Source organism: Poromitra crassiceps (genome assembly GCF_964638095.1).
Source record: "Poromitra crassiceps genome assembly, chromosome: 7".
Lineage (NCBI taxonomy): Eukaryota > Metazoa > Chordata > Actinopteri > Beryciformes > Melamphaidae > Poromitra > Poromitra crassiceps.
In genome coordinates, this window is record NC_139628.1 from 3,144,133 (window position 1) to 3,168,605 (window position 24,473).

The window sequence follows — 24,473 nt, forward strand, 5'->3', positions numbered from 1 at the left end:
TCCGCTGACGCCACTCTCTTACTAGAGGACACTAGTTTGAACGTAGCAGTTAGTGTGGACTTTACACCCTAACTTAAGACAGAACTTACGTTCAGCTGGTGCAACAGGCTGCTGGACTGGAATTTTTTTTTTTTTTTTTTTTTTTTTTTTTAACTACATTGACTGCCAGCCTTTTTTCAATGCTGTAGGTAAGTTCTGCCAGGGTTTTTTTTGAGGATTCTAGGCTCATTTTACAAGTGCCGAGGATTCTTTTCTGTTAGGACTTCGTGAACACCAATCATCTAAAAATAACTAATAGAATGTGTGCTTTCTCTGTCTAAAAGAGTTAGTTTGTAGAGTTAGTAGTTATGTAAGCATTAGCAATTGAATACAGCATGGTTTCAGCGTCAGAAAAAATATTCAGAGATAAACGGCTTTTTGTGAAATTCGATAGAACAGTCACTTTAACCATTCATTTTTGGCATCAGTAAGACCTAAACAATAGTTTTGAACAGTAATTTCCTCCATAACAGCAGGAAACTCCCCTCTGCTCAACTCCTCCCTCCGTGGGCGTTCTTTTTGGCTGCAGCGCCGTGTCACAAGCACTTTCCTACTTGTGCAAATGCACTTTCTCATACTCTCGACCTCTCAAATAAATTTCTGAATAGAAATTAAATTACTCTAAATTAGAGCGAAAAAGAAACAAAAAAGAATGGGTTGAAAATCCCATTCTAAAAGCCTTTTATGGCTGTTTCCAATTTGGTGCTATTTTCCAAGGCAAAATGACCTGCTGCTTGTCACGAGTCTCACTGCCCCGCTGCCGCTGTGCCTGCCTGTGCCTGGCTCCCCGAGGAAGCCCGGCTGGACTCGCCCGCCTCCCGGAGCCCTGGCCGAGAGCTCCGATGAAGCCCCTGCGACTCTGGTCATATTTACGCTGCGTGCCTCAAAGTGTGCTCCATCCGCAATCCACCATGCAAGTTTGACATCCCGCACCGCCAGCAATCAGCGCGAAAACGAAAGTGTTTTCGCCCCATCCATTTTGATGATAATGGCTTCCATGCTGCTGTCTTGGCTTGCTTGGCTCTCAATAGTCTGAGCACCGTCTCCACTCAGTGGGTCGGCGGAATGGATTGCACACGCCCGGTGGCTCTAACACTATAATAGGAGATGCAAAAGGACCAGATCAACGATCCACCGTCAAAAAAAAAAAATCGATTTTTTTGACGACTCAACTCGTCGTTGGCAGTGAACAGCTGGATTGTGTTTGACGACTCAACTCGTTGTTGGCAGTCAACGTGTTAATTAACCAAAAAACGTCGAATATATTCGAACGAATTTCGGGCAATTAAAGTTCGTTCGAATTTTATTTTGGGAAAAAGTGACAGCCCTAACACTGAGTGCTGTCAGAATGCTTTACTTCCACAGTCCATGTTATCATCACGTGACTGGTTGTCAGACTGGGCCTGATACATTACTGCCATCTAGCGGTGTTAACTTTTCCCAACAGTGCATGTATTCACATATCAATTAGGGCTGTGGCGATTCACTTATCTCCCGATTCGATACTATCACGATTCTTGGGTGCCGATTCGATTTATATTGCGATTCTTAAGTATTGCGATTCTACGATTATTGCGATTCGATATTACAATTTATTGCGATTTTTGTTTATTTTTTTCTTTTATTTTTTCAGTTTGTTTGCTTTTTTACACTAGATTAGAACATGGGAAAAGTTGAATCATACACTAGAGACTGTATATTATATATCATGAGTAGGGCTGGGCGATATAGTTTAAAAACAGGGGCGGACTGGGATCATAATTCAGGCCGGGCATTAGATTAGATTAGATTAGATACCAAGCAGGCCAGGCCGATATGGGCCGACGCGCGTGAAATTTGGGCCGTTTGAAGCCCAATTTGGGCCGTTTGAAGCCAGATTTGGGCCGTTTGAAGTCCAATTTTACAATGAGATGCACCCACTTTAACCCTGAAGTGTAATTATTACTTCAGACTAACTAATAAAGTAATAAAACCACTAGTAAACCAGTAGGTGGCGCCTGGCCTGCTGTTCAGTGAGTGGCCTGACTGCAAGCACACACAATTTTTTTTTTTTTTTGCGATTATCGATTCTGGAATAAAAGATCGATCCAAAAAATCGTGACATTAAAAATCGCGATACTTAGGTGAATCGATTTTTCCCCCCACCCCTAATATCAATACATCTTCCTTTTTACCACATGCGCCAGCATGCTGGTCAACGCACCACATTTTCACTGTCAGTCATTCAGTCAGTCAGTCATAATGTCACAGAAAGGACACTTATCCGGAAAGGACACTTATTTTGGGTAGCTTGCCTTGGTGACATCCCCTCTCCTTTCCCAACGTGGTGGTGTTTCAATCATGTTCACCCCCACCGACTTGCAGCGCTGCCTGAACTGCTGCGTGAACTACATCGAGCGCACCTACACACACACACACACACACACACACACACACACACACAGCGGACTGGACTGGACTGGAGCTGGACCTGCGAGCAAAAGAGAGAGGTGGGAGTGATGTTGCTATCTGAAGTGGGGTTTCAGGTTACAACAGAGCGAGAGACAGAAAGAGAGAGAGACTACAGACCTAACTACACAACGTTGTTAATAAACACTCTGTCCTATTGTGGTCATTAATTCAGTGTTTACCTTTACTTTACTTTTACTTTACTTTATTGATATTTAGCAGACGCCTTTATCCAAAGTGACATACAACCAGGATTACAACACAGTACAGCAATAAGAAAATTACATAACAGTTTTAGCGAACAAATGTATAAACAGCAATTTAAATTAAAATATATTTACAGACAAAAGAGCATAGGACATAGAGCGTAGAAGCTAGAGAGGGTTTACAGGGGGGCAACATGAAGACTGAAAAGATGGGTTTTTAACTGTTTTTTGAAAATGGGTAGTGATTCGGCCGTTCTTATTGTAGAGGGGAGCTCGTTCCACCATTTTGGTGCAAGATGGGGAAAAAGTCGTGATCGGGAGCTGTTAAAACCACGTGGGGGGGAGGGGCAAGGCGTCCTGAGCTAGTGGAGGGTCGGAGTGCGCGATGAGGGCTCTGGAACTTGACCATAGGTTGTAGGTATGGTGGGGCTGTGAGGTGAACTGATGAGTAGGCCAGAACAAGTGTTTTGAATTTGATCCGTGCAGTGACGGGAAGCCAGTGAAGTTCATGGAAAAGCGGGGTGATGTGGGAGAATTTTGGTAGGTTGAACACGAGACGGGCTGCAGCATTTTGTATAAGTTGGAGTGGTTGAGTGACAGAAACAGGGAGACCGGCCAGAAGAACGTTGCAGTAGTCCAGACGCGACAGAATGAGTGACTGAATGAGGAGTTGAGCTGCTTGTCTGGAGAGGAACGGGCGAATTTTTACGAATGTTGTAAAGGGCGAATCTGCAGGACCGGGCTATTGCTGCGATGTGGGAAGTGAAGGACAGTTGGTTGTCAAGAATGACTCCGAGGTTTCTAGCTGTTTGTGAGGAAAAGACAGTAGTGTTGTTGAAGGAGATGGAGAGGTCAGTTACAGGACAGTCTTTGGCAGGGAAAAGGAGAGGCTCCGTTTTTGCTAAGTTGAGTTTGAGGTGGTGGTTGGACATCCAAGTGCCAATGTCTATGAGGCAAGCCGAGATCCGTGATTGAATTTGAGTGTCTGAGGGGGGGAAGGAAAGGAACAGCTGGGTGTCGTCGGCATATGAGTGATATGAAAAACCATGGGATGTGATGACGTGGCGGAGTGAAGTCACCTCAATCCCAATACATGGACATGCCATGAACAGTTGTCATGAACACATTACATTATACATTTATGAGGCTATAAACTTACAATGAGGTAGATATGGGAAAACAACTTATGCTTAGAATAGTGCAGACGGTGAGCGACTTTAAACTGGATCAGCTGGTGTCTGCCATTAACTGAGCAGAGTTGTACCACAGAGACAGACTCCTTTCCCATATAATGTCAGATAAAGCAATACCAAGTTCCTCCTGCCACGCTTATCTTCATGAATTTGTATTGGGAAAATTCATCGATAACTTCATTCTCATACAATGTAGTGTCACCAAAATCATGGCACACATCAATGGCCTCCTGCTGGTTATACTACAGCAATACATTTGGAAACAGATTATTTTGCATTACTTTTTTTGGCTGATCCTAAAAATAACCCAGGAGGATTTTTTTTAAGTTTCCAATGACAGGAGGGGGCAAAAAATGTTTCCATTTCGAGAACAAAGTCGAAATTTCGTGAATAAAGTTCAAATACTGTAATGAGAATAAAGACGAAATGTTGAGAATAAAGTCGAAATGTAAAAAAAGAAAAATCAACTCCATCAAAACAAGTTAGGAGAGCACCGCCTTAGGGTGGGTTAACAGAGTACAAAATGGAAAGGGAAAAAAACAAAAAATTTGATTGGGGAAGAGGGGAACAAGCACTCCATTACGGGTATTGCACTAGTATAATATAATGTAGGCTAATTTGACACTTTTTATGCCTCTGCCAGCGATAGCCAGGCCGGAGGCATTATGGATTCGGGTTGTCCGTCCGTCCGATGTTCGTTAACGCGATATCTGCGGAACGCCTTGATGGAATTTCTTCCATTTTGCCTCAAACGTCCACTTGGACTCAAGAATGAACTGATTAGAAGTTGGAGTAGAAGGTTTCTCTCTACTGGGTGACAAATGTAAATTACCCGACCACTCTCTTTTGGTTGCAAAGGTTCTAGTAAGTCCCTAATTGGCCAAGGATGAATCACATCCACCATATAATTCAAAATCTGCACCAGTGAGGCAACTTCCTGATTCTTTTTTGGCCTCTAGCCAATACAATATCATGCTGGCGGACCTGATTAAACAATTGGGCTGCACTAAAGGCAACCAAAATGGTCTGGACGTCTGGTACGATAATCTGTGCGGATGTATTTACTCTGCATTGAACAACTGTACCAGAAAGAAATGTAATAACCATAAAGGTTTTAGAAAAGCTTACAAACCTTACTGGAACCCCGAAATTCAGAATCTGTGGGTTAATGTAAGAACAGCTGAGAAACTGTTTTTAAAATGTACTGATAAAAAACGGAGGGAGGAGCTGAGAGTAAATTTGAAAGAAAAGCAAGCCAAGTTTGACAAAAGGTTGCGCACCATAAAGCGCAAATTTGATAGAGGCCTTTCACTACATATCGACCACCTGCAAACTCATAATCTTCAATAGTTCTGGAAGGAAATTAATAGATTAGGCCCTAGAAAATCTAGTAGGATACCTGGAGGTAACATTAGAAAACGGTGGCTGTAGCTCTGCTTTAGGAATGGTACTACTAAAGTGGGAGAAGGATTTTGCCGATTTGTTTTCTGTCTGTAATCATTCTTTCCACAAAACTTTTTTGTTGGAAATATCTAACAGAGAAGAAGTAATGGAAAATAATATGAATACTAATTTAAACAGTTGTAATAAATACCTAAATGCAAATTTTTCTATGAACGAGATAAAAAATGCAATAGTAAAATGCAAAACGAAAAAAGCCACCAGATTTGATGAAGTTACTAATGAGGTGCTGAAGTCGCCAAGGCTTTTTAATGTTCTATTTGAGTTATTTCAGTTTTGTTTCGATAGTGGCACCATTCCGGCCCAGTGGCACAAAGCGTTATTGTACCCATTCCGAAATCATAAAAAAATGATCCCAAGCTGCCTCTTAGCTATAGGGGTATAAGTCTCCTTAGTTGCGGGTATAAATTGTATTCCTCATCAGGGCTCGACGTTAACTTTTAAAAGTGGTTGCCGGAGGGGCAACCTGGCAAGAGCTTTTGGTTGCCCGAATAAAAATATGGTTGCCATTTTTAGTCACCTTATATTTTGAGTAATTAAGATACTATGCAGTCATAAGCCGGCTTAATAATGACGATGTGACAGAAAAGTAAGTATAATAGTCTATAGTATATAGTATAATAGGCCTATTCAGTGCACGCAGCGGGTGTAGTAGTAGTAATAATGATAATAATAATAATAATAATACATTTGTGTAATTTCGTTCACAAATTCAAGGTTTAGTGACACCCTTAACAGTCACTGTGGGATTGAAGGACACCTTTTGAAATGTGTCTCTCTGGTGTTAGAAGACCACCATATTAACTGAATGTTTCTGTATTAGAAGAATAACTAACTGAATGTTTCTGTGTTAGAAGAATAATGCCATATTAACTAAATGTCTCTGTTTTAGAACAACACCATAATGTAGGCCAGTGGTTCCCAAATGGTGTGCCTAGGCACACTGGTGGCTTAGGACAAGTCCAGGTGTGCCTTGGGATTTTGCATTATTGCAATTGCAAATACAGCCTAAATTTTAGGCTGTATTTGTAATTGCAATACAGCCCTAAAACCCTACAACAAGGCCCTAAATTAATACAATACAAAAAGTGGGTGTGTTGTAGGGGTGTGCCGATTAATCGTTTTTTAGATGCATCGCGATGAGTCACGTGACGATTAAAATCGATTCACAATGTTCGATTATCGATTTGCAAAAAATTGCATTTTTTTGGAAAAATTTTTTGCAATTTTTTTTTGCAATTTTTTTTTTGCTTTATTTGCAAAAAATACGGTATTTCGCCCCGAAAGCAGTTCCTTAACTGTAAAACGAGACCAAAACCGAAGTACTGGAAACTGGAATCACTGAAGAAAGCATGCAGGGTGGCTGTAACATGTGATGCGTGGACTTCAGTCGCAACTGAAGATAATGGAGGTACATTTGTTTGTTTACTTTAATTAATGGATACTGACAAATATACCTTGCTTAAAAAAAATCCTGTTTGGTGAAAAAGATGCATCGAAAATGGTGATTAATCGTAATAATCGTAATAATCGTTTAATAATCGAATCGTAGCACCCTTAATCGTAATCGAATCGAATCGTGAGGTGCCTAAGGTGGCACACCCCTAGTGTGTTGCTGCTTTGATGTAGTAATTTTGCAAAGTTTCAAATTAATTCCTAGAGTAATATATTTTGTCAAATTTTATTTTACATTAGTAAATAAAAACATTTAGAGTGATAAGAGTAATAGAGGCTATTTTGCACTGATAGACTTAGGCTATATAGGTGTGCCTTGAGATTTTGTAGTGCCATTTGGTGTGCCTTGGGCACGAAAAGTTTGGAAACCACTGATGTAGGCTATCTCTATGCATCTCTTAATACAATATTTATCTTTACACTCTTTACAAATGATATAGCCATGTACATTGCACTCTTCACTACATCCTGTGATATCAGTCATTGTTTGAGACAGGTTATTTATTTTGTGGTGAAACATTACAGATGTCACCCAAAGGCCACACTCGCGGGCTTTACAGACGGCTCCTGAATGCGTCATGTGCAGGAGGCTGACTGGAGAGAGGTCTGCTCTCAACTCCGTGAATCTTGCTTTAATCTTTATAACAGTGGCTCATTACCCGCTGTACACCACGTGCACTAGTTCTGCACAAGCACTCGCGGGTCTCTCCTCCTTTTACAGACTCTCACTAATCTCACCGCTGTTTACATGCTTTTCAGACTAGAACTAGCTAACACGCTAGTTGTATACTTAGCTTACAGTGGCGGCTGGTGAGATTGGTAACAAAAAAATTTGGGCGTTTTTTTTTCCTCTTTTGCCCAAAACGCCCAAAACTCATTTTAAATTAGCATTAGGATTAGACTGTTGTGATGTCATTATTCAGTTTTAACCATCAATAATTGTTCCTTTTCTCATTATTTCATTTCTCAGAGTAAATACTGTATATTTATTTTGAGATTTTTGTCAATTATTTGTGCTGTTATGGTTATAATTAGCCTAGTTACTCACTTCTACACTATCTTAGATTGTGTTACTTATGGATGGCATGGAATTATAGTGAAAAGAGATTATCCCCCCTTTTTGCTGGGGACCCCACTTTGAAAACCACTGTCTTAGGCTAGAACTGTTGCGAGAAGGTTTCAGGATTTATCTCTATGCATTAGGCTGTGATTACTATTTATATAAATCTATTTATTCACATAGATTCATGATATATTATGGTATACAGCCTACCTGTGACATCAATGTTTTGATTAATCTGCGCCAGTACCGAAAATGTAGCCTATTACTGCATGACTGATCCTATGATGTCTCACACTCAGGCGGCTTTCACAAGACAGGTGTTGTCCATTCAATCAGCCAACCTGTCCTTATAATGGCTGTCTTGCACTGTTTGTATGATACTTGACAAAGTCTATGGCCGAAACTGTTGTAAAATAGCGTTAAATTACACTTAATTGCATCTGGAACGAGAGTGTGTCTTCCCGTTCACAGTGCTGCACTACTTGTTTAGTTACATTCCAATTCATCAACTTTGGAGCGTTATTTACCCCCCCTTCCCGACATCCTAGGTTGACATGCTTCATCCCAATCGATTCCTTATTTCTTCTACTTTCATATGATATAAAGATCACCACTCAAGCTTTAAAATTGAGCTCGCAGTCAGCCATCGATTTACAGGCCAAATTCAGTGTGAATTTAAGGTTCGCGGGTTTTATTATAAAAAATTACAGGATGAAACTTCAATACGACAAAAATAGCGCTGCTCGGTGAACCATTTCCACGCCGAATTTAATAGAAGGCCCGGATAACTTGAAATCACTTGACTTACTTGAATATCCATGCTGTCTGTAGTGGAAACGCTGCAGTCGAGACGTTGCAAATATTCCAGTTTTCTGACATTGCAAAAAGCCCAGTACCGCGCAGCGCACCGCAAGGCTGAGGCTCCCGCAACTCGAAACTAGTTTTGGGTGTAATCCAATACAACGACTGTCTGGCTTGTGAACACTTACTGATTGATAAAAAAGTTAATAAAAATAAGGGGTAAATATAATATGCTGCTACTGTCTCAGTAAAAGTCGTAAATCCTTCCTGTCAGGTCATCACAGGCACTGGATTTCACTTCCTACTTTGATTCAGCTTGAGAGACCAGACAGTGGACAATACAAATGTCAATCAATGTCAGCAATCTATCCAACCAACAACCAATTAGATTTCACCTGGTTTAACCAGGGTAAGGGCGTGCTCACTTCCAGCTCAATCTTATTGGTTGGAAAACACATCACTCTCACGTGTTCTCTGTGAATTGCAAATGTTTTTCAACCAATCATATTTTTCATTAGATAAATTACCAAATAAATAAACGCCCACAGGGCGAATGTTTTTTTATCTGCCTACTAAAGGCTGAATTATGCTCACCCTGCCGTGAAGGGCGCGTGGGTGGAGCGAGGGGCGGGCGCGTCATATGATGTAAATTTGTTGGGCGTGGTTAAGCGCTAGCTCCAGCGGCCGCTCGCGTTCTGCCTGATTTTTTTTCTAACAGCGCGAGCTTCTCTCCAAACATGGCCGTACTTGAACCATTGAGCCCTGAACACTGAGCTGTGTTTTCGCCACATTTCTTGACCCATGTGGTAGGCTATAAACTTAGATTTGCAACTGTTCGTTTTTAGTCATTTCACCAAGTAAATGTGTTGTGTTGAGAGCATTAGTGAGAGAGATTAAAAGCAGCACAGAGTAGTAGGCTATCAGGGCTGAGTAGTAAAAACGGCTTTCAGTAAAAACAAGTTTGGTGAGTCCTTCATGTGCTGATGTGCGGTCGTTTGAGAGTGAAAGCGCACTCAGTACTGCCCAGAGTTTCATTGCGACTTTTCACTGGCTGTTCTCACCATTGTACAATACATGGTGATCACTTTCTGAGTATAATGGCATCTGCCCCAGCGTGAGGTCTGCACGGTGACTACGGAGACTCGCGGGGCCCCACCCCCACGGAGCTTTGCTCGAGCATAAGAGCACCTTTAAGGCTGGGACCAGGGCCAGAGTGACTCTCTGCATGGAGCTCTCCTTTCCATCAGTTCAGGTCAGTGTTGTTGAAGCATTTTAAGCATATAAGAATATAATGAATGAAAAAATGAGCGTCTGCACATAAGAAAAAACACATTTGATATTTTATTATTAAAAAAAATGAAAAATGAAAAATAGAAAAAAAAAAAAAATGATAATATTTTTTTTTATATAAAATCCCCAATCTAATAGAGGAGGACCATCCTCCTATGCCTCACTGGAAAAACCTCCTCTGTTAGCTTAGCTGTAAGCTATAGCTCTCTCCCTCTCGGTAAGATGTTAATGTTCATGTTCGTTACGCGCCTAACATTCATGTATATTTGCTGGAGGGGGAGAAGTCTCCTGCTAGTGTAGCCGCGACACACAACTAAAGGAGAATCCATTTAGAGTCGCGTGTCGCGGCTACCGCTACTGTTGATGTCCAGCCTGTTGCACCAGCTGAACGTAAGTTCTGTCTTAAGTTAGGGTGTAAAGTCCACACTAACTGCTACGTTCAAACTAGTTAGTTTGACACTAAAGTTGTGTCTTTGTTTGGTTGCACCACGGAGACGTAAGGTACATCTTAACTAGTAGACCCTAAAGTCCATACTAACCAAAATAGTGTCGCAGACAATGACGTGTACAGTATCTGTGACCAATCAGTGAAAAGCACGGTGGAAACGGTGTTTATTTACGGTTGTTTGGGGGTTCCTGTGAACACCCGAGCTGTAACTCTGTGCATCACAGAGCCATCCGATATTTTCTAGGAGTCCATAAACTCACTCCAGTTTTGGCCATTAGTGGTGATATGGGTTGGGAACCCCCAAACATCAGACACAAAGTTAAAATGCTCCGACTCTGGAATAGACTGGTGAGAATGTCTGACCAGAGATTAACTAAAAAGATTTTTAACTGGGACATCTGTGTGGCTGTGGCTCAGGAGGTAGAGCAGGTCATCCTCCAGTCCACATGTTGAAGTGTCCTTGGGCAAGACACTGAACCCCAAATTGCTCGCTATGGCTGTGCCGGCACCCTGCGTGGCAGCTGGATGCCTTCGTTGTGTGAATGGGTGAATGTAGGCACATTGTAAAGCGCTTTGGATAAAGCGCTATATAAACGCTATATAAATGCAGTCCATTTACCATTTACCATGGTCATCCTTGGGGAAATGAATTGAAAGCCTTGTTTTACTCAAACGATCTGTCATTTATTTTTCATAACAGGTTACTCTGTGACACACGTATGACTGAGTAACATGTTTATGCTGTACAAAGACAAATGGTCTGCCGACCTATGGCATGAACCAAAACTAAGAACCTATCGCCTCATAAAAGACAGTTACTGTGTAGAACCCTATGTGAAATTTGACTTAAACAGACGAAAAAGATCTCTGTGTGCACAGTTACGCTCGGGAACTCTTCCCTTAGCACTAGAAACTGGTAGACTTAAAGCCACCCCTGAAGAAGATAGACTTTGTCTAGTATGTGAACTACAGGAAATTCTAAATTCTAAATAAAAGACTAATTTCTTGTTCTACTGTACTGCTTATGATGAGGCAAGGGTCCTACTTTTTAGTAAAATGTCTTCAATTTATGCTGACTTTTTTGAGTTGGACGACTACGAGAAACTCGAGTTATGTTTTAAAAAAGGTATCTTTCTCACTGCAAACTTTATCTGCCAGGCTTGGGAGCAAAGACAAAACATTTTGTTTGGAGAATGATGTACCGATCTGTTCCTGTGGGTCTGACTGAGCAATGTGTTGCTTTGTGTCTTTTGTTGTTTTGAATGTACTGTTGCTGTGATGTTTTTATTGTATTGTTTCATATATCGTTTTTATTGCTGTATTCTCTGTGTGTCCTGTAAGCCCATGTGGGCTGGGCACAGCAATGTGCATGACACCTTAATAAATCAATCAATCAATCAATTAGATTTTGGTGGTCAAAGGTCAAGGTCACTGTGACCCCACGAATGCCATTTTCAAGCTCGGTAACGCCATATCTCAGTAACACCTTGATGAAATTCCTTCACATTTGGCTCAAATGTCAAAGTCTCGACAGACATGGATGTCGACTGCTCACTTGTTGGCCGAGGCATATATCCCCAGTGTGGTCGTTCTAGTTTGATTTTACATATTTTAATTTTCATTCTTATTTATTATTTCTTTCTTATTTCTATTGTTATAATTTCTCTATGCTTATTTTCCTTACACGAATGTGAGCAACTGAAGCATTAGCCAAATTCCCCTCGGGGATCAATAAAGCATTTCTGATTATGATAACTTTTTCACATCCAGGACCCTAAACTGACAAATTAGACCACAGACCCGATCTGATAAGATTTGTTGTTTTTAATGTTTTATTACTGAAGTTTATGAAAGCCATGACCAGCACAGTCATACAGTCTGTCATTGTGTTACTTATGGATGGAATTATAGTGATAAATGATTCCTCTTTTTGCTGGGGACCCCCTGGAACCGCCTCAAGGACCCTTGTGGGTCACTGTACTCCACTTTGAGAATCACTGACCTAGTGTTCACCATTAGCCCTACACATCCTAACCGCAGTAACTACACTAACAATGAAACTGAGAAAAATGGCTTTAAAGTTTTTTTTTTTTTTTACTGTCCAGCCAAATGAGTTATAGGTTTTGTATACTCTGGCCCAATCCCAATTCCTATCTTAACCCTCAATCTTAACCCTCAGTCTCAAAAATGCGCACTCCCGCGAAGTGCTAGTGCTGTCCCGATTCTCACTTTGTTAACACGTTGAGTGCCAATGACGAGATATCTCGGCTTACAGAATCCAACCGTTGAGTGCCAAAGACGAGATATCTCGGCTTAAAAAAAAAAAAAAAAAATTTGACGTGGGACATCGATCAACCCCTTTTACGTCTCCTATACCAATATTGGAGGAAGAGAATGTGTATAATCTATTTTACCGACCAGCTAAGTGGCGACAGTGCTCTCCCGACAGAGAGAAAGCCAACCAAAAACAGCCGCGGGAGCAAGCCATTCTCAAGGAAATGGCTTGGCGATTTTACAGTCATCAGTCACCAGACTCGCCCGAGAGCGGCCGCCGCAGCTCTCGGTGTGCTGCTGAGCAGCACACCGAGAGCGGAGAGCGGTGCTGGCGTGGGGGATTGCAAATTTGCATAATAGATTATGGGTGAAACACACTTTGAAACACCCGCAGAAAGGCCAGAATCGCACGCATTCCGAAAACCCAGAAACGAACGAGCCTCATTCTCATACTGTAGGCGAAAACGCTTTCACGCTGCTGCACACCGGCGCACAACGGTGGGGGGTTCCAAAAATAGACTGGGTGGGCAGCATAAAGCCTAGAATCGCACAAAGCTTCATCAAAGCTCTCAACCGAAAATCCAAGAAACGATTGAGTCCCATCCACAGTCCACACTCGCCACACTCGCCGACGAGGGGCCGCCAGAGAGGGAGGCTGCTCACTGCTCAGACAGGCAGGAGAAACTGGCTTGTGACAAACGCCACCAGACACGCCCACGGAGGGAGGAGTTTAACTCATTCACCGCCAATGACGTCTTTGACGTGTTATCAGCAATGGCCTTCCCCGCCAAGGACGTGTTTGACGTGTTTTTGTTTTTATTGGTGCAGCGCCTGCAGCAAACACTTGCCCAGCCTGTCACACAGACACAGGTCCCTGCCTTCAAAGGGTAGCCGACAGCACGCGATCAAACACATACCGCAGCTGTTGTTTTGAAATTGAGCAAGAGGAATAGCAGAGAACGGGTAACGCTTCCTTGTGCAGACAGGAGAAACGCCGAGCTGGAGTCGCCTTCCTCTGTGCCAGCCAGGAGAAAACGGGAGAAAGTAATCAAGAGATGTGTTTGATCATCGGAGGAATGAGGAAATGATCGATCAGTTTGCGAGGGTGGTGAGGACGTGTTGAATAGCCGAGGGGAAAACGGGAACGATCATAGATATGACAGGGAGACATGGACGAGGACGGTGTACCAGAACAAATCAAAATAAACACAGGAACAGCTAGGCAGCAGCGGGCAGAAGGCACTCACAGCAGCCCGCTGTCCTTCTCAAGAGCTCTTCAGTTGGTTCATGAAATCGCTGGGCTGCTCGCCCTCCAGTGTTGCTCCTGGCCAATCCCAGCGCCACAGGGCGTGGTTATTGCTTATCCTATGTTGGGTTAGAAATCTAAAAGGGGGATCGTGTGTGTGTGTGTGTGTGTGTGTGTGTGTGTGTGTGTCTGTCTGTCTGTCTGTCTGTCTGTCTGTCTGTCTGTCTGTCGGTGTGTCTGTCTGTCTGTCTGTCTGTCTGTCTGTCTGTCTGCACACTCACACCGAGTAAACTGTATTGTTGAATGTAAAAAAAAAGCACTTCATGTGTGTATATATATATATATTTTTTTTTTTTTTTTTTTTGTCATTTGTGTCCTAACGAATAATATTTACATGTCTGATGTCAATACAGTTCAAAATAAAAGAATTGAGAGTGAGTTATGCCTGAGATTGTGCCCTTTTACAAAAATGCTTTTTTCTCCCTTTTCTCTTCCCAGACAGGCTTTTTTGGTGAACATGGGGTGTATAAAAAGGGTTATAAGTAGAGTACAGAACATGCTAAAAGCTAACTTTCTTTTTGGGGGTGAAAGTAGAGACTTAGATCTTCATTTCGAGGTATTGGACATCACTGTAGTCCTAGTACAGAATTTACTGTGGGTCTTGAAAGATGACCAAACATTATGGAAATACTTGGCCTGTGCCAAAAATGCCAGTCAGATATTGGCAGTGAATGAGTTAAAGGAGAGGGTGTTCAGAACTATATTGTTCAGATGTCTGATCTCTCACTGATGCCAAAAATAAATGGTTAAAGTGACTGTTCTGCCTGTTTGATTGAATTTCACAAAACTGCGATTATCTCAGCTTCCTGTCTCAGACGCTCAAACCATGCTGTACTCAACGGCTAATATCTACATAACTACTAACTCTACAAACTAACTCTTTTAGACAGAGAAAGCACACATTCTATTAGTACTTTTGTGAACTTCGTGTTCACAAAGTCCAAGCAGAAAATTATCCTCGGCTCTTGTAAAATGAGCCAGAATCCTCAAAAAACGGCTTGGCAGAAGCTACTTACAGTAAAAAAAAAATGGCTTGCAGTGAATGTGTTAAGTTAAGGGTCGAGTTTGAGGGGTCTACGGCCCTCAGTTTTGAGATTTTCCACGACCACACTTGGCGGTGAGTGCGATCCCAGAATCCCTTGCATGTCATCAGCTAGATCCATTCAGATGGAAGATGGCGGCGAAGGAGGAAAAAAGGAGCCCTACAAAGTTAAGTATTTCCTTGTTAATAGCGATGTAAAAATTACGATAACCATTGTATTAGCTTAGTTTAATGTCACTTTATGGATTTCCGTTTTGGAATCCTAACAACATTGTTGTTGCTAACGAGTGGGGGCTAGAATGACCGTGCTTTCCGACGTGAGGGCTGGCTTGACTGTAAGGCTGCCACGATTAGTCGACTAGTCGCGACTACGTCGACGATTTAAATCGTCGCCGACGAATTTGGTAGTCGACGTAATCGCATGTTTTTTTTGGAGCTGAAAAAAAGAAAAAAACGTTTGTTTTGTTTCCGCGAAGCTGCTGCCTGCGATGGCCTCACTGGCTGGCTTGGCATCCAGGCATCTCCGTCCTGCATGTCTTTGATGCACATGCGCATTACCCATCATCCGGGGAAAACGTGACATCACCGTGACCGGAAAAACAACAAGCAGCTCCCAGTGCTTCTCCACAGAAAAAATGTCTAGCCGTCCTCATACTACGTCCAAAGTGTGGGAGCATTTCACCCACAATAATGTGAAGTGCAAAATCTGCTAAATAAGCTGAACTCGCTTATCATGGCAGCACGAGTATGATGCGCGAGCATCTCAAAAGGAAGCACGTTGTGGCGAATGCAGATGAAGGCTAATTAGCTTGTTAGCTCACTGGCAACCGCAACGTTAAGTTTTAGCTGCTAACGTTAGCTATTGGCTTAACGATATTACGTTAAAAGCCTACTGTATCGTTGTCATCAAAAATGTGTTTGATGCCTGAGAAGACTGAAACAATTTATTTTTGTTGATATTTTGGTTGCAGTGAATAGTTTTTGGTTCCATTTCCATGCCACGTAGTAGTGCCCTAATTTTATTTTGCATTATTCATTCAATGGATAGTACATATTTCATTGCACTAGCCTATATGTTTTCAATTTCAATGTGTACTATTTTGCAATTTGCACTATATTACATTTATTACATGCAAGTACATTGATGCCAGAAATAAATATGCTGCTACATGCTCTAAACTTTAAAGTTCATGAAAATATTATTTTTGAGTGAATTATCATCATTGTCTTTATTTTTATTTGGCACATGCTTAAAACAACTTGAAGCTAAATTTAGAAGCTGATGATAGCTAAATCAGAGCGATTGAGTAATTGTGCGATATGATCCGATTAGTCGACTAATCGTTGAAATAGTCGGTGACTAGTCGACTATCAAAATAATCGTTTGTGGCAGCCCTACTTGACTGCAGTGTTTAACTGCAGTCAAGCCAGCCCTCACGTCGGAAAGCACGGTCATTCTAGCCCCCACTTGTTTTGTGGTGCGTTGCATTACACGTACAGTAGGCTGTATCTTGATAAAAACAACTCAACAACGACATTACCACCGAGAATTATGGCATTTCGTAACAACGTTAACAATGTTATAATATAATAATAATAATATGGCTTGACCAGCATGGCTACTGACTATCGATAGTTAGCAACAACAAATGTGTTAGGCTCCAAAACGGAAATCCATAAAATGACATTTAAACTAAGATAATACAATGGTTATCGTAATTTCTACATCTATATTATCAAGGAAATATTTGTAAGGATGCTTTTTTCCTCTTCTTTTGAATTGACAGACTGGATCCGGAGCTTTGGCATATTGCTGCCCCCCACAGTCTGAAGACGTATCTGCCTTTAAGGGCTGTCCCATTTTAAAGTCGCAAGATAGCTCTTAACACTTAGTTTTGAGGGCTACTAAGATTGAGGGTTGAGCTGGAGGGTTAAGAAAATAATTGGGATTGGGCCTCTGTTTTCTCAAATATAGAGCAAGACTTTGCCAGTTTGTCACATGATAAAACAAACATCTAAAAGTTCTATTTCAGTAATAACTCAATTTTGACCAAAGTTGTAGTCACTGCGGTTTGGATTTGGAGGGCATAGTAAGTCATTTATAAAAAAGCCCTGAAAATACTAGATAAAAAACCCCTTTCTCATCACCACTGTCATGTCATACGTAAATATGACATGCTAAGTTTTGAGAACTTTAGAAATTTCACTTCTGCCTGTCTTATATACAAAGTTCTACATGGACTGGCGCCGCCTCCTCTTGCTGACTTCATTAAATATCGTTCGACCGCCAACTCGACTCGTGTCACTCGGGCCATCACGAAAAAGGTCTGTGAGGTCCCATTTAGAAAAACTTGCTTTAGTCAGAAGACCTTATCCTTCATGGGAAGCACCCTCTGGAATAATCTACCTCCCTCTTAGAGATGCAGCGGTATGATTTTTTGACGGTATGATAACCTTGGAGAAAATTACCACGGTTTCACGGTATCACGGTATCACGGACCTTTATGTATTCTTGTCAAATATGGCACAAAAAAAACATACAATTTTTTACCATGAACAAAATGTCTTTTATTTTAAAATAAAATAGAACATTAATTTGGGACATCAGTAAACACTGTATAGTTAACAGTATAAAATACTTATTTTCACTTGAAAAAAGTTAAAATAAATGGTCTCTTAAGTGAGTCTACTCTAAACCTGCTAAAAAATAAAAATGTATAGACTTTAGTAAACAAACTAAAATAAATGCAGTCTCCTCTCTTAGTCTTAAGTGAGCCTAAACCTGCAGCCCAACAACTTTTGTCTTCTACTTTTATCAAAAATAAAAATAAATCTAAGTCTCTGTGAAACTTGCAGCCCAACAACTTCAGAACATAAATGTAGACTTATTTACATGTAAACAGAATTGAAATGAATGCAGCCTCTTAGTCTTAAGTGAGCCTAAACCTGCAGCCCAACAACTTTTATAAAAAAATAAATCTAAGTCTCTGTGAAACTTGCAGCCCAACAACTTCAGAAATCAGAACATAAATATAGACTTCTTTACATGTAAACAAAATTGAAATGAATGCAGCCTCTTAGTCTTAAGTGAGCCTAAACCTGCAGCCCAACAACTTTTATAAAAAATAAATCTAAGTCTCTGTGAAACTTGCAGCCCAACAACTTCAGAAATCAGAAAATAAATGTAGACTTCTTTACATGTAAACAAAATTGAAAGAAATGCAGCCTTAGTCTTAGTGAGCCTAAACCTGCAGCTTAACATCTTTGTCTTCAACCTTTCTAAAAAATAAAAATAAATGCAGTCTCTCTGTGAAACCTGCAGCCCAACCACTTCAGAAATCACAACATATCGACTTATTTTCATGTAAACAAAATAAATATAATAAAATAAAATAAATGCAGTATCTTAAGTGAGTCTAAACCTGCAGCTTAACACGTTAAGTGCCATAGCCGAGATAATTCGTCTTACATAATCCAACGCTTGAGTGCCAGAGCCGAGTTTACTCGTCTTACATAAACATTTTTTTTTTTTGACGGTGGGACATCAATCAACAACTTTTACATCTTCGAGATCACTATTGGAGCAAGAGAATGTCTATAATCTATTTTACCGACCCACTAAGTGTTGACAGTGCTCCCCCAGACGACCGAAATCAAAGAAAAAACTGCCGCGGGGAGCAAGCCATTCAAGGAAATGGCGAGGCGATTTTACAGTAATCCATTCCACACTTGTCTTCTTGCCCGAGAGCGGCCGCGCAGGCAGCCGCACACAGAGAGCGGAGAGCGATTTGCAAAATAGATTATAGGTGAAACACACTTTGAAACACCTCAGAAAGGCCAGAATCAACATCTGCCCATCGCCCACGCATTCCCCGGCCCATCTTGACTCGCACAAGGAGCGTCCGCACGCAGGCAAGCAGGCAGGCAGGCACGCAGACAGGCAGGCAGGCAGCAGCAACGCGCTTCTGACACGCCCGCTGTAAAGCCAGGAGGAAGGAGGAGAAGACACACGGAGGGAGGAGTTTGAATGAGAGGGGTGTTTCCTGTTGTTATGGAGGAAATTACTGTTCAAAACTATTGTTTAGAATGTCTGACGGTCTTACTGATGCCAAAAATGAATGGTTAAAGTGACTGTTTCACAAAAAGCCATTTATCTCTGAATAAATTTCCAGACGCTGAAACCATGCTGTACTCAACGGCTAATATCTACATAACTACTAACTCTGCAAACTAACTCTTTTAGACAGAGAAAGCACACATTCTATTAGTTATTTTTAGATGATTGGTGTTCATGAATTCTTAACAGAAAATAATCCTCGGCTGTTGTAAAATGAGCCAGAATCGTCAAAAACACCCCTGGCACAACTTACCTACAGGTTGAAAACATGGCTGGCACTCAATGTGTTAACATGTCTTCATCTTTTCTAAAAAAAAAAATGCGATATGCGATCTGCCCATTTTCTAACTTTTCACTCCAGGTTATGATGGAGGAATGTGAGCATGTTCACATTTTCTGAGAGCAGTCTGTTGCGGTGAGGAGAGAGGATGTGTCCACTGGAACTGAACACCCTCTCAGAGGGCACACTTGTGGCTGGGATGCAGAGAAACTTTCTCCCCACGTTGCCAAGGAGCGGCAACTCCTGAACATGAGCCTTCCACCATGCCAGTGGGTCAGCATCAGTGGATATGGGGGGCAGAGACAAGTACAGTTGTACCTCCATGGCCACTCTTTCTTCTGGGGTGTGATCATCTTCTCTTCTTTGCTGTTTTGCAGACATTACTTTTTTCAGCAAGCCAGACAGAGATTTCTCTTTCTTCTTTGTAGCAGCGGAAGGGGCAGTGGTGGCTGAAGTGCTGCTTCCTTGCTCTTGATCAGCAGCAGCGGCAGGTAATTCTTCAGGTGGAGGTGTGGCAGGTGGCAGTGGTGTGGTTTCTGCCAGTTTCACTGCTTCCTCTACAGTGGATTTGATGGTGTCATCCTTGTTTTGAGAAAAGCTGTCCTTGTAACGGGGATCAATGAAGCAGGCGATGTCAACGGCCATCTTGGCTTTCTCAGTGGAGTAACGGGGTTGCAGATCATCCCTCATGGCCTTTTTCATTTGTTTTGTCAGGGCATCATCTTCCTCCTCCTCGTCCAGGATGCCAGTGATGTGCTCCAGAACAGGCTTCAAAGATGAGAGTGTGGCCTTTGTTTCAGAACCCAGTGCATCTGTGAAGTCATTTAGAGGCCCCAGAAGTTGGCAGACCTTCTCCAAAGTGTGCACATCGCTGTCTTTTGGCATTAGATGCCATGAGCTTCGATCTGCTGCAAGCACTGCAGAACAAGCCTGCTGCAGTTGCAGAAATCTTTCAATCATTGTGAAGGTGGACCCCCATCTCGTCACCACATCATGCAGGAGTGATTTTGGTTCACTTTCAGCATCCAGGAGTTTCTGCTTCTTCAGCAAGTCTCGCTTTTTTTTCCAGCTGCGAGAGAATCCCTGTACAAGGTGCCTGCAAGCTCGTACAGCTGATTCAACTCTTGGAATTTTGAGCACTTTGGATATTGCTAGATTTAGGTTGTGGCCGAAACAGCCAAGCCACACACAGGGTAAGCCTTCAAAGGCTTTTCTCATGTTGCTCGCGTTGTCTGTTGTGATGCCTGACAAAGCTTCCATTCTGATGCTCCACTCCTGGAGCATGCTCTCAAAACATTCTAAGATGTTGCTAGCTGTGTGGTCCTCTGGGAAAACATCTGTTGAGAGGCAGAAGGATTTCAATTCCCAATCTGGAGAGAGGAAATGCACTGTGAAGCTGATGTATGGTTGTCCACGGCCCCCGCTGCTGGTCCACAGATCAGTAGTTGCAGAAAACCACACCCCTTCTGCCACTTGCTTCTGCACATGAGCCCTGACGTTGTTGTACATCTTGGGGATTGCAGTATCTATGAAGTACGTTCTGGATGGCACTTTGTAATGCGGCACTGCCTTCCTCATCAGTTTCAGAAAGCCGGGTTTCTCTACAGCTTGAAAGGGCATCATATCTTTCGCAATGAAGTATGCAACAGCATCATTCAATTCTTTGGCTTGTTTGGATTTTGGTTCATATGCCATTTGTTTCTCAAATGCATTTTTAATTGTTGGCTGGTCTGCAGCTGTTGATACCCCTCCGCTGGTGCCAGTACTACTGGTAGCCTAAAAAAAGAAAAAATACATGTTAATGTAACCTACATCTGTAATGACAGTTAACTGTTGCGAATGTGTGCTTGGATATATAACAGTACTGTTCTTACTTATCATAAATGACGATTTATTTAATCTAATTTTATGTAAAACTAAAACACATATCAAATAGATGCTTATCTTTTGTAAAAATGGGACACACACATGATTGTTTCAATGTTGATGGCGCACACCCCCACTCACACACACCCCTCTCCCTCTGTCTCACACATTAGCCTCTCTGCCCCTGTGCTGCTGAGCGCTTGTCTTTTCCCCCTCTCTCTCTCTCTCTCTCTCTCACACACACACACACACACTGTTTGTGCCTCAATTCACTGGCAGGTTGGAGGAGTCTTAGTTTCTACATTATTGAACGTTACTTCTCTTCGGTGCAATATGTTTTTGATAACGAGGCGCTGGCCAGCCTGGCCTACACAAGACGTGATCACTCAGTCAAGAAGTAACGTTACGTTAGTCAGCTGATGCTAATTAGCCATGTTAACGATAGCCTATGATGAGTCATCATGAGTGTTTATCTGACGTTAATGTTAGCTACTCCTCAAACCTGCCGGTGGAAATGGTTTAGCGTTATGTCCGATATGATGTATGATGAAGCAAGACAACGTTAACGTACCTTGAATTTTGTAAATGAGGACGGGTGGTGTTCTCTCAGGTGCGCTATCATGTTTGATGTGTTGCCTCCTCGTGCAGCCACTCGTCGCCTGCATGTCTTGCATGTTGGCAGTCCCTCTTCCTGGCCATCCGTGTTTTTCTCATACCCAAAATAGTCCCACACTGCCGATTTCGTCTTTTTTGACGGGGGGAAAAGTTCGCTTGGTTCTTCACCTCTGGCAGCCATTGTCACGCGGCACGCCACAACTTAATGATGACTCCTGATGATGACGCAGCTGCGGCCTGCCAGCTACTAGCTCCACACACACATGCAGCAGGGGGGAGGGACTGATTGCTCTACACACACATGCAGCAGGGGGGAGGGGCTGCGTAACTGCACTCTGTCTCTGCAAGGGACTGGGCACTTTTTCTCAGGGAAACAGTTGATACCGTGTGGAAGGTATGACGGCAAAATTTAGTGGTTTTGATACCGTGACTTTTTCAAACCGCGGTATACCTTCAAACCGGAAACCGCTGCATCCCTACTCCCTCTATTAGAGAATGCCCTAGTCTCGCCACCTTTAAAGGCCAGTTGAAACTATGGCTCAGATCAAACCAGCAATGTGATCATTTTTAACATATTGTCTGTCATGTTTTGCTGCATGCTCTGTGTGTTTTACTCACCTTATGTTTTACTAACCTTTTGTACTATTAATTTTTTGTACTATTAATTTTTTTCTTTTCAAGATTACATCAACCTGCCATGGGACTACAGGTGGAAACTAGCCCTTGGGCTATAACCTGGCATATTTACTGTACGGCTGTACTGTTCATTAATGTGCAATGTCCCATTCTTTAAATAAATTAATCTGAATCTGAATCTGAATCTGAATGAGGTGAAGTTTGTCTCACTACAAGGAAATGGCAACTGTAGTGGTGAAGTTAGTGTTGTCTGCTGTGACTGTTTTTAAGCTGCAAAACAAAACACCTCAATAGACTATAACTAGAACCAGGAGGACTAGAGTCTTTTTAATTTTTCTGCAATGTGATAACTTTGTTGAAATAAAACCCATGGATTATTCTCCCCCTCATATCGTACTTTAGGCCTGCAGCAGCTGACAGTGCACCGAGGAGAGCATGTCACTCTGGAGTGTTGGGATGTCAGCAATGTCCCCATCATTGTGTTGGAGTGGACCAAACTGGACCTGACGCCACCACATGTCTTCCTTTACCGAGACGAACAGTCAGATCCGTTCCCCCAGAATCCATCTTTTGCTGGCCGGGTGGAGCTGCTGGACAGAGAGATGAAAAACGGAAACCTGTCTGTAGTTCTGAAGAACGTGAATAGAGACGACTCTGGAACATATGAGGCTTATGTTGAAACACACGGTGCAGTACGCAGGAAGATCTGCACCATCACCCTCACAGTTAAAGAACCACCAGGTGAGTTCAGATGATCAGGAGGCAGGTTGGCTGCAGAGCTGTTAGTCAATCCAAGAAGATCTTTGCAGGAGGGAAATGCCTCAGACTACCCTGACAGAGACACAGTTCACTGGCAGAGTCTTTTCAGAGAGGAAAGCAATATTCTTATACTCTATAATAGTTATAATAGTGACATTTATAGTGAGAGTCAAATCGGCTCTTCAGCATTGGTTAATGTTAGGCTACATTTTCAAATCCTCATCATTAGCTGTTACTTTAGCAGACATGTATTGGATTGGATTGGATTTATTTATGGGTTTCACCCATCACAGAAAAGGCTGGAAAAGTGTAAACTCACTTTCAACTTGACTGATAAATTGTTCTCTCCTTGTAACCCAAAAAGAAATCCTAACCCTGGACTTGGGAGGAAAACTTGACTTGGCGCCAGACACTTCGGCTGTTCCTAAACCCATAACCAGCATCCTGTGGAGACATGGAAACAACATGGTGGCAGAATGGATCCAGAGTATAGGACCTGTGGAGGACTATGCACAGTTTAAAAACCGCACACACCTGAATACATCGACTGGACGTTTGGTTATCAATGATTTGGCTATAAATGATCGTGGAGTTTATTCTGTGGAGTTCAACTACAAACTCCACCGCAAGAAATATGAGATTCATGTGATCCGTAAGTATGAATGCTGTCCTACCAAATACATTTCAAGTGTTCTTAAAGACCCCCTAAAGTCAAAAATCATTTTCTTTCTTCTTGTTCCTTCAGTTAGATGTTTGAGCTTCACTGTGCAGAATGATGTCTGTGCAGAGTTTCACACTAAAGACTGTTTTCACAATCATCTGCTGAACGTGGAAAGTTTCTCTGATCTCACTGAAAAGGCTGTTTTCAACAAGCAGCCAATCCCTGTCCAGTATTCAGCAGTTAAAGCCCCAACACATTCTCACTCCTAACTCATCATATACTGTCAGGAACCCTTCTTGCTGTCACTTTGTCATGAGTTGGGAGTGAGAATATGTTGAAAGCCTGTGTTGTATGCTGTGATTGGCTAGTTAGGTTCTAGATCACCCTGATTGGTTGCTTCAGATTTTTAAATGAGGGAGGAGGGGAAGTCATCTTAAGGATTTTAACAAAATAACTTTTTTGTGGTGAAAAACCATCAGACATAAATTATTATTCAAAGTAGAGTATTTCATA

General features: G+C 42.0%; 1 protein-coding gene across 1 annotated transcript in view; it reads left to right on the forward strand.

Annotated features, from left to right (window-relative positions):
• The window catches only part of LOC310780064 (polymeric immunoglobulin receptor-like), a 193,441-nt gene that overhangs the window by 69,848 nt on the left and 99,120 nt on the right, over nucleotides 1-24,473 (forward strand). Inside the window, exons 2-3 of the mRNA XM_083640605.1 lie at nucleotides 22,943-23,281; nucleotides 23,664-23,951. Of these exons, the coding sequence (XP_083496731.1) occupies nucleotides 22,943-23,281; nucleotides 23,664-23,951 (627 nt within the window). The remainder of the gene's footprint in view (nucleotides 1-22,942; nucleotides 23,282-23,663; nucleotides 23,952-24,473) is intronic.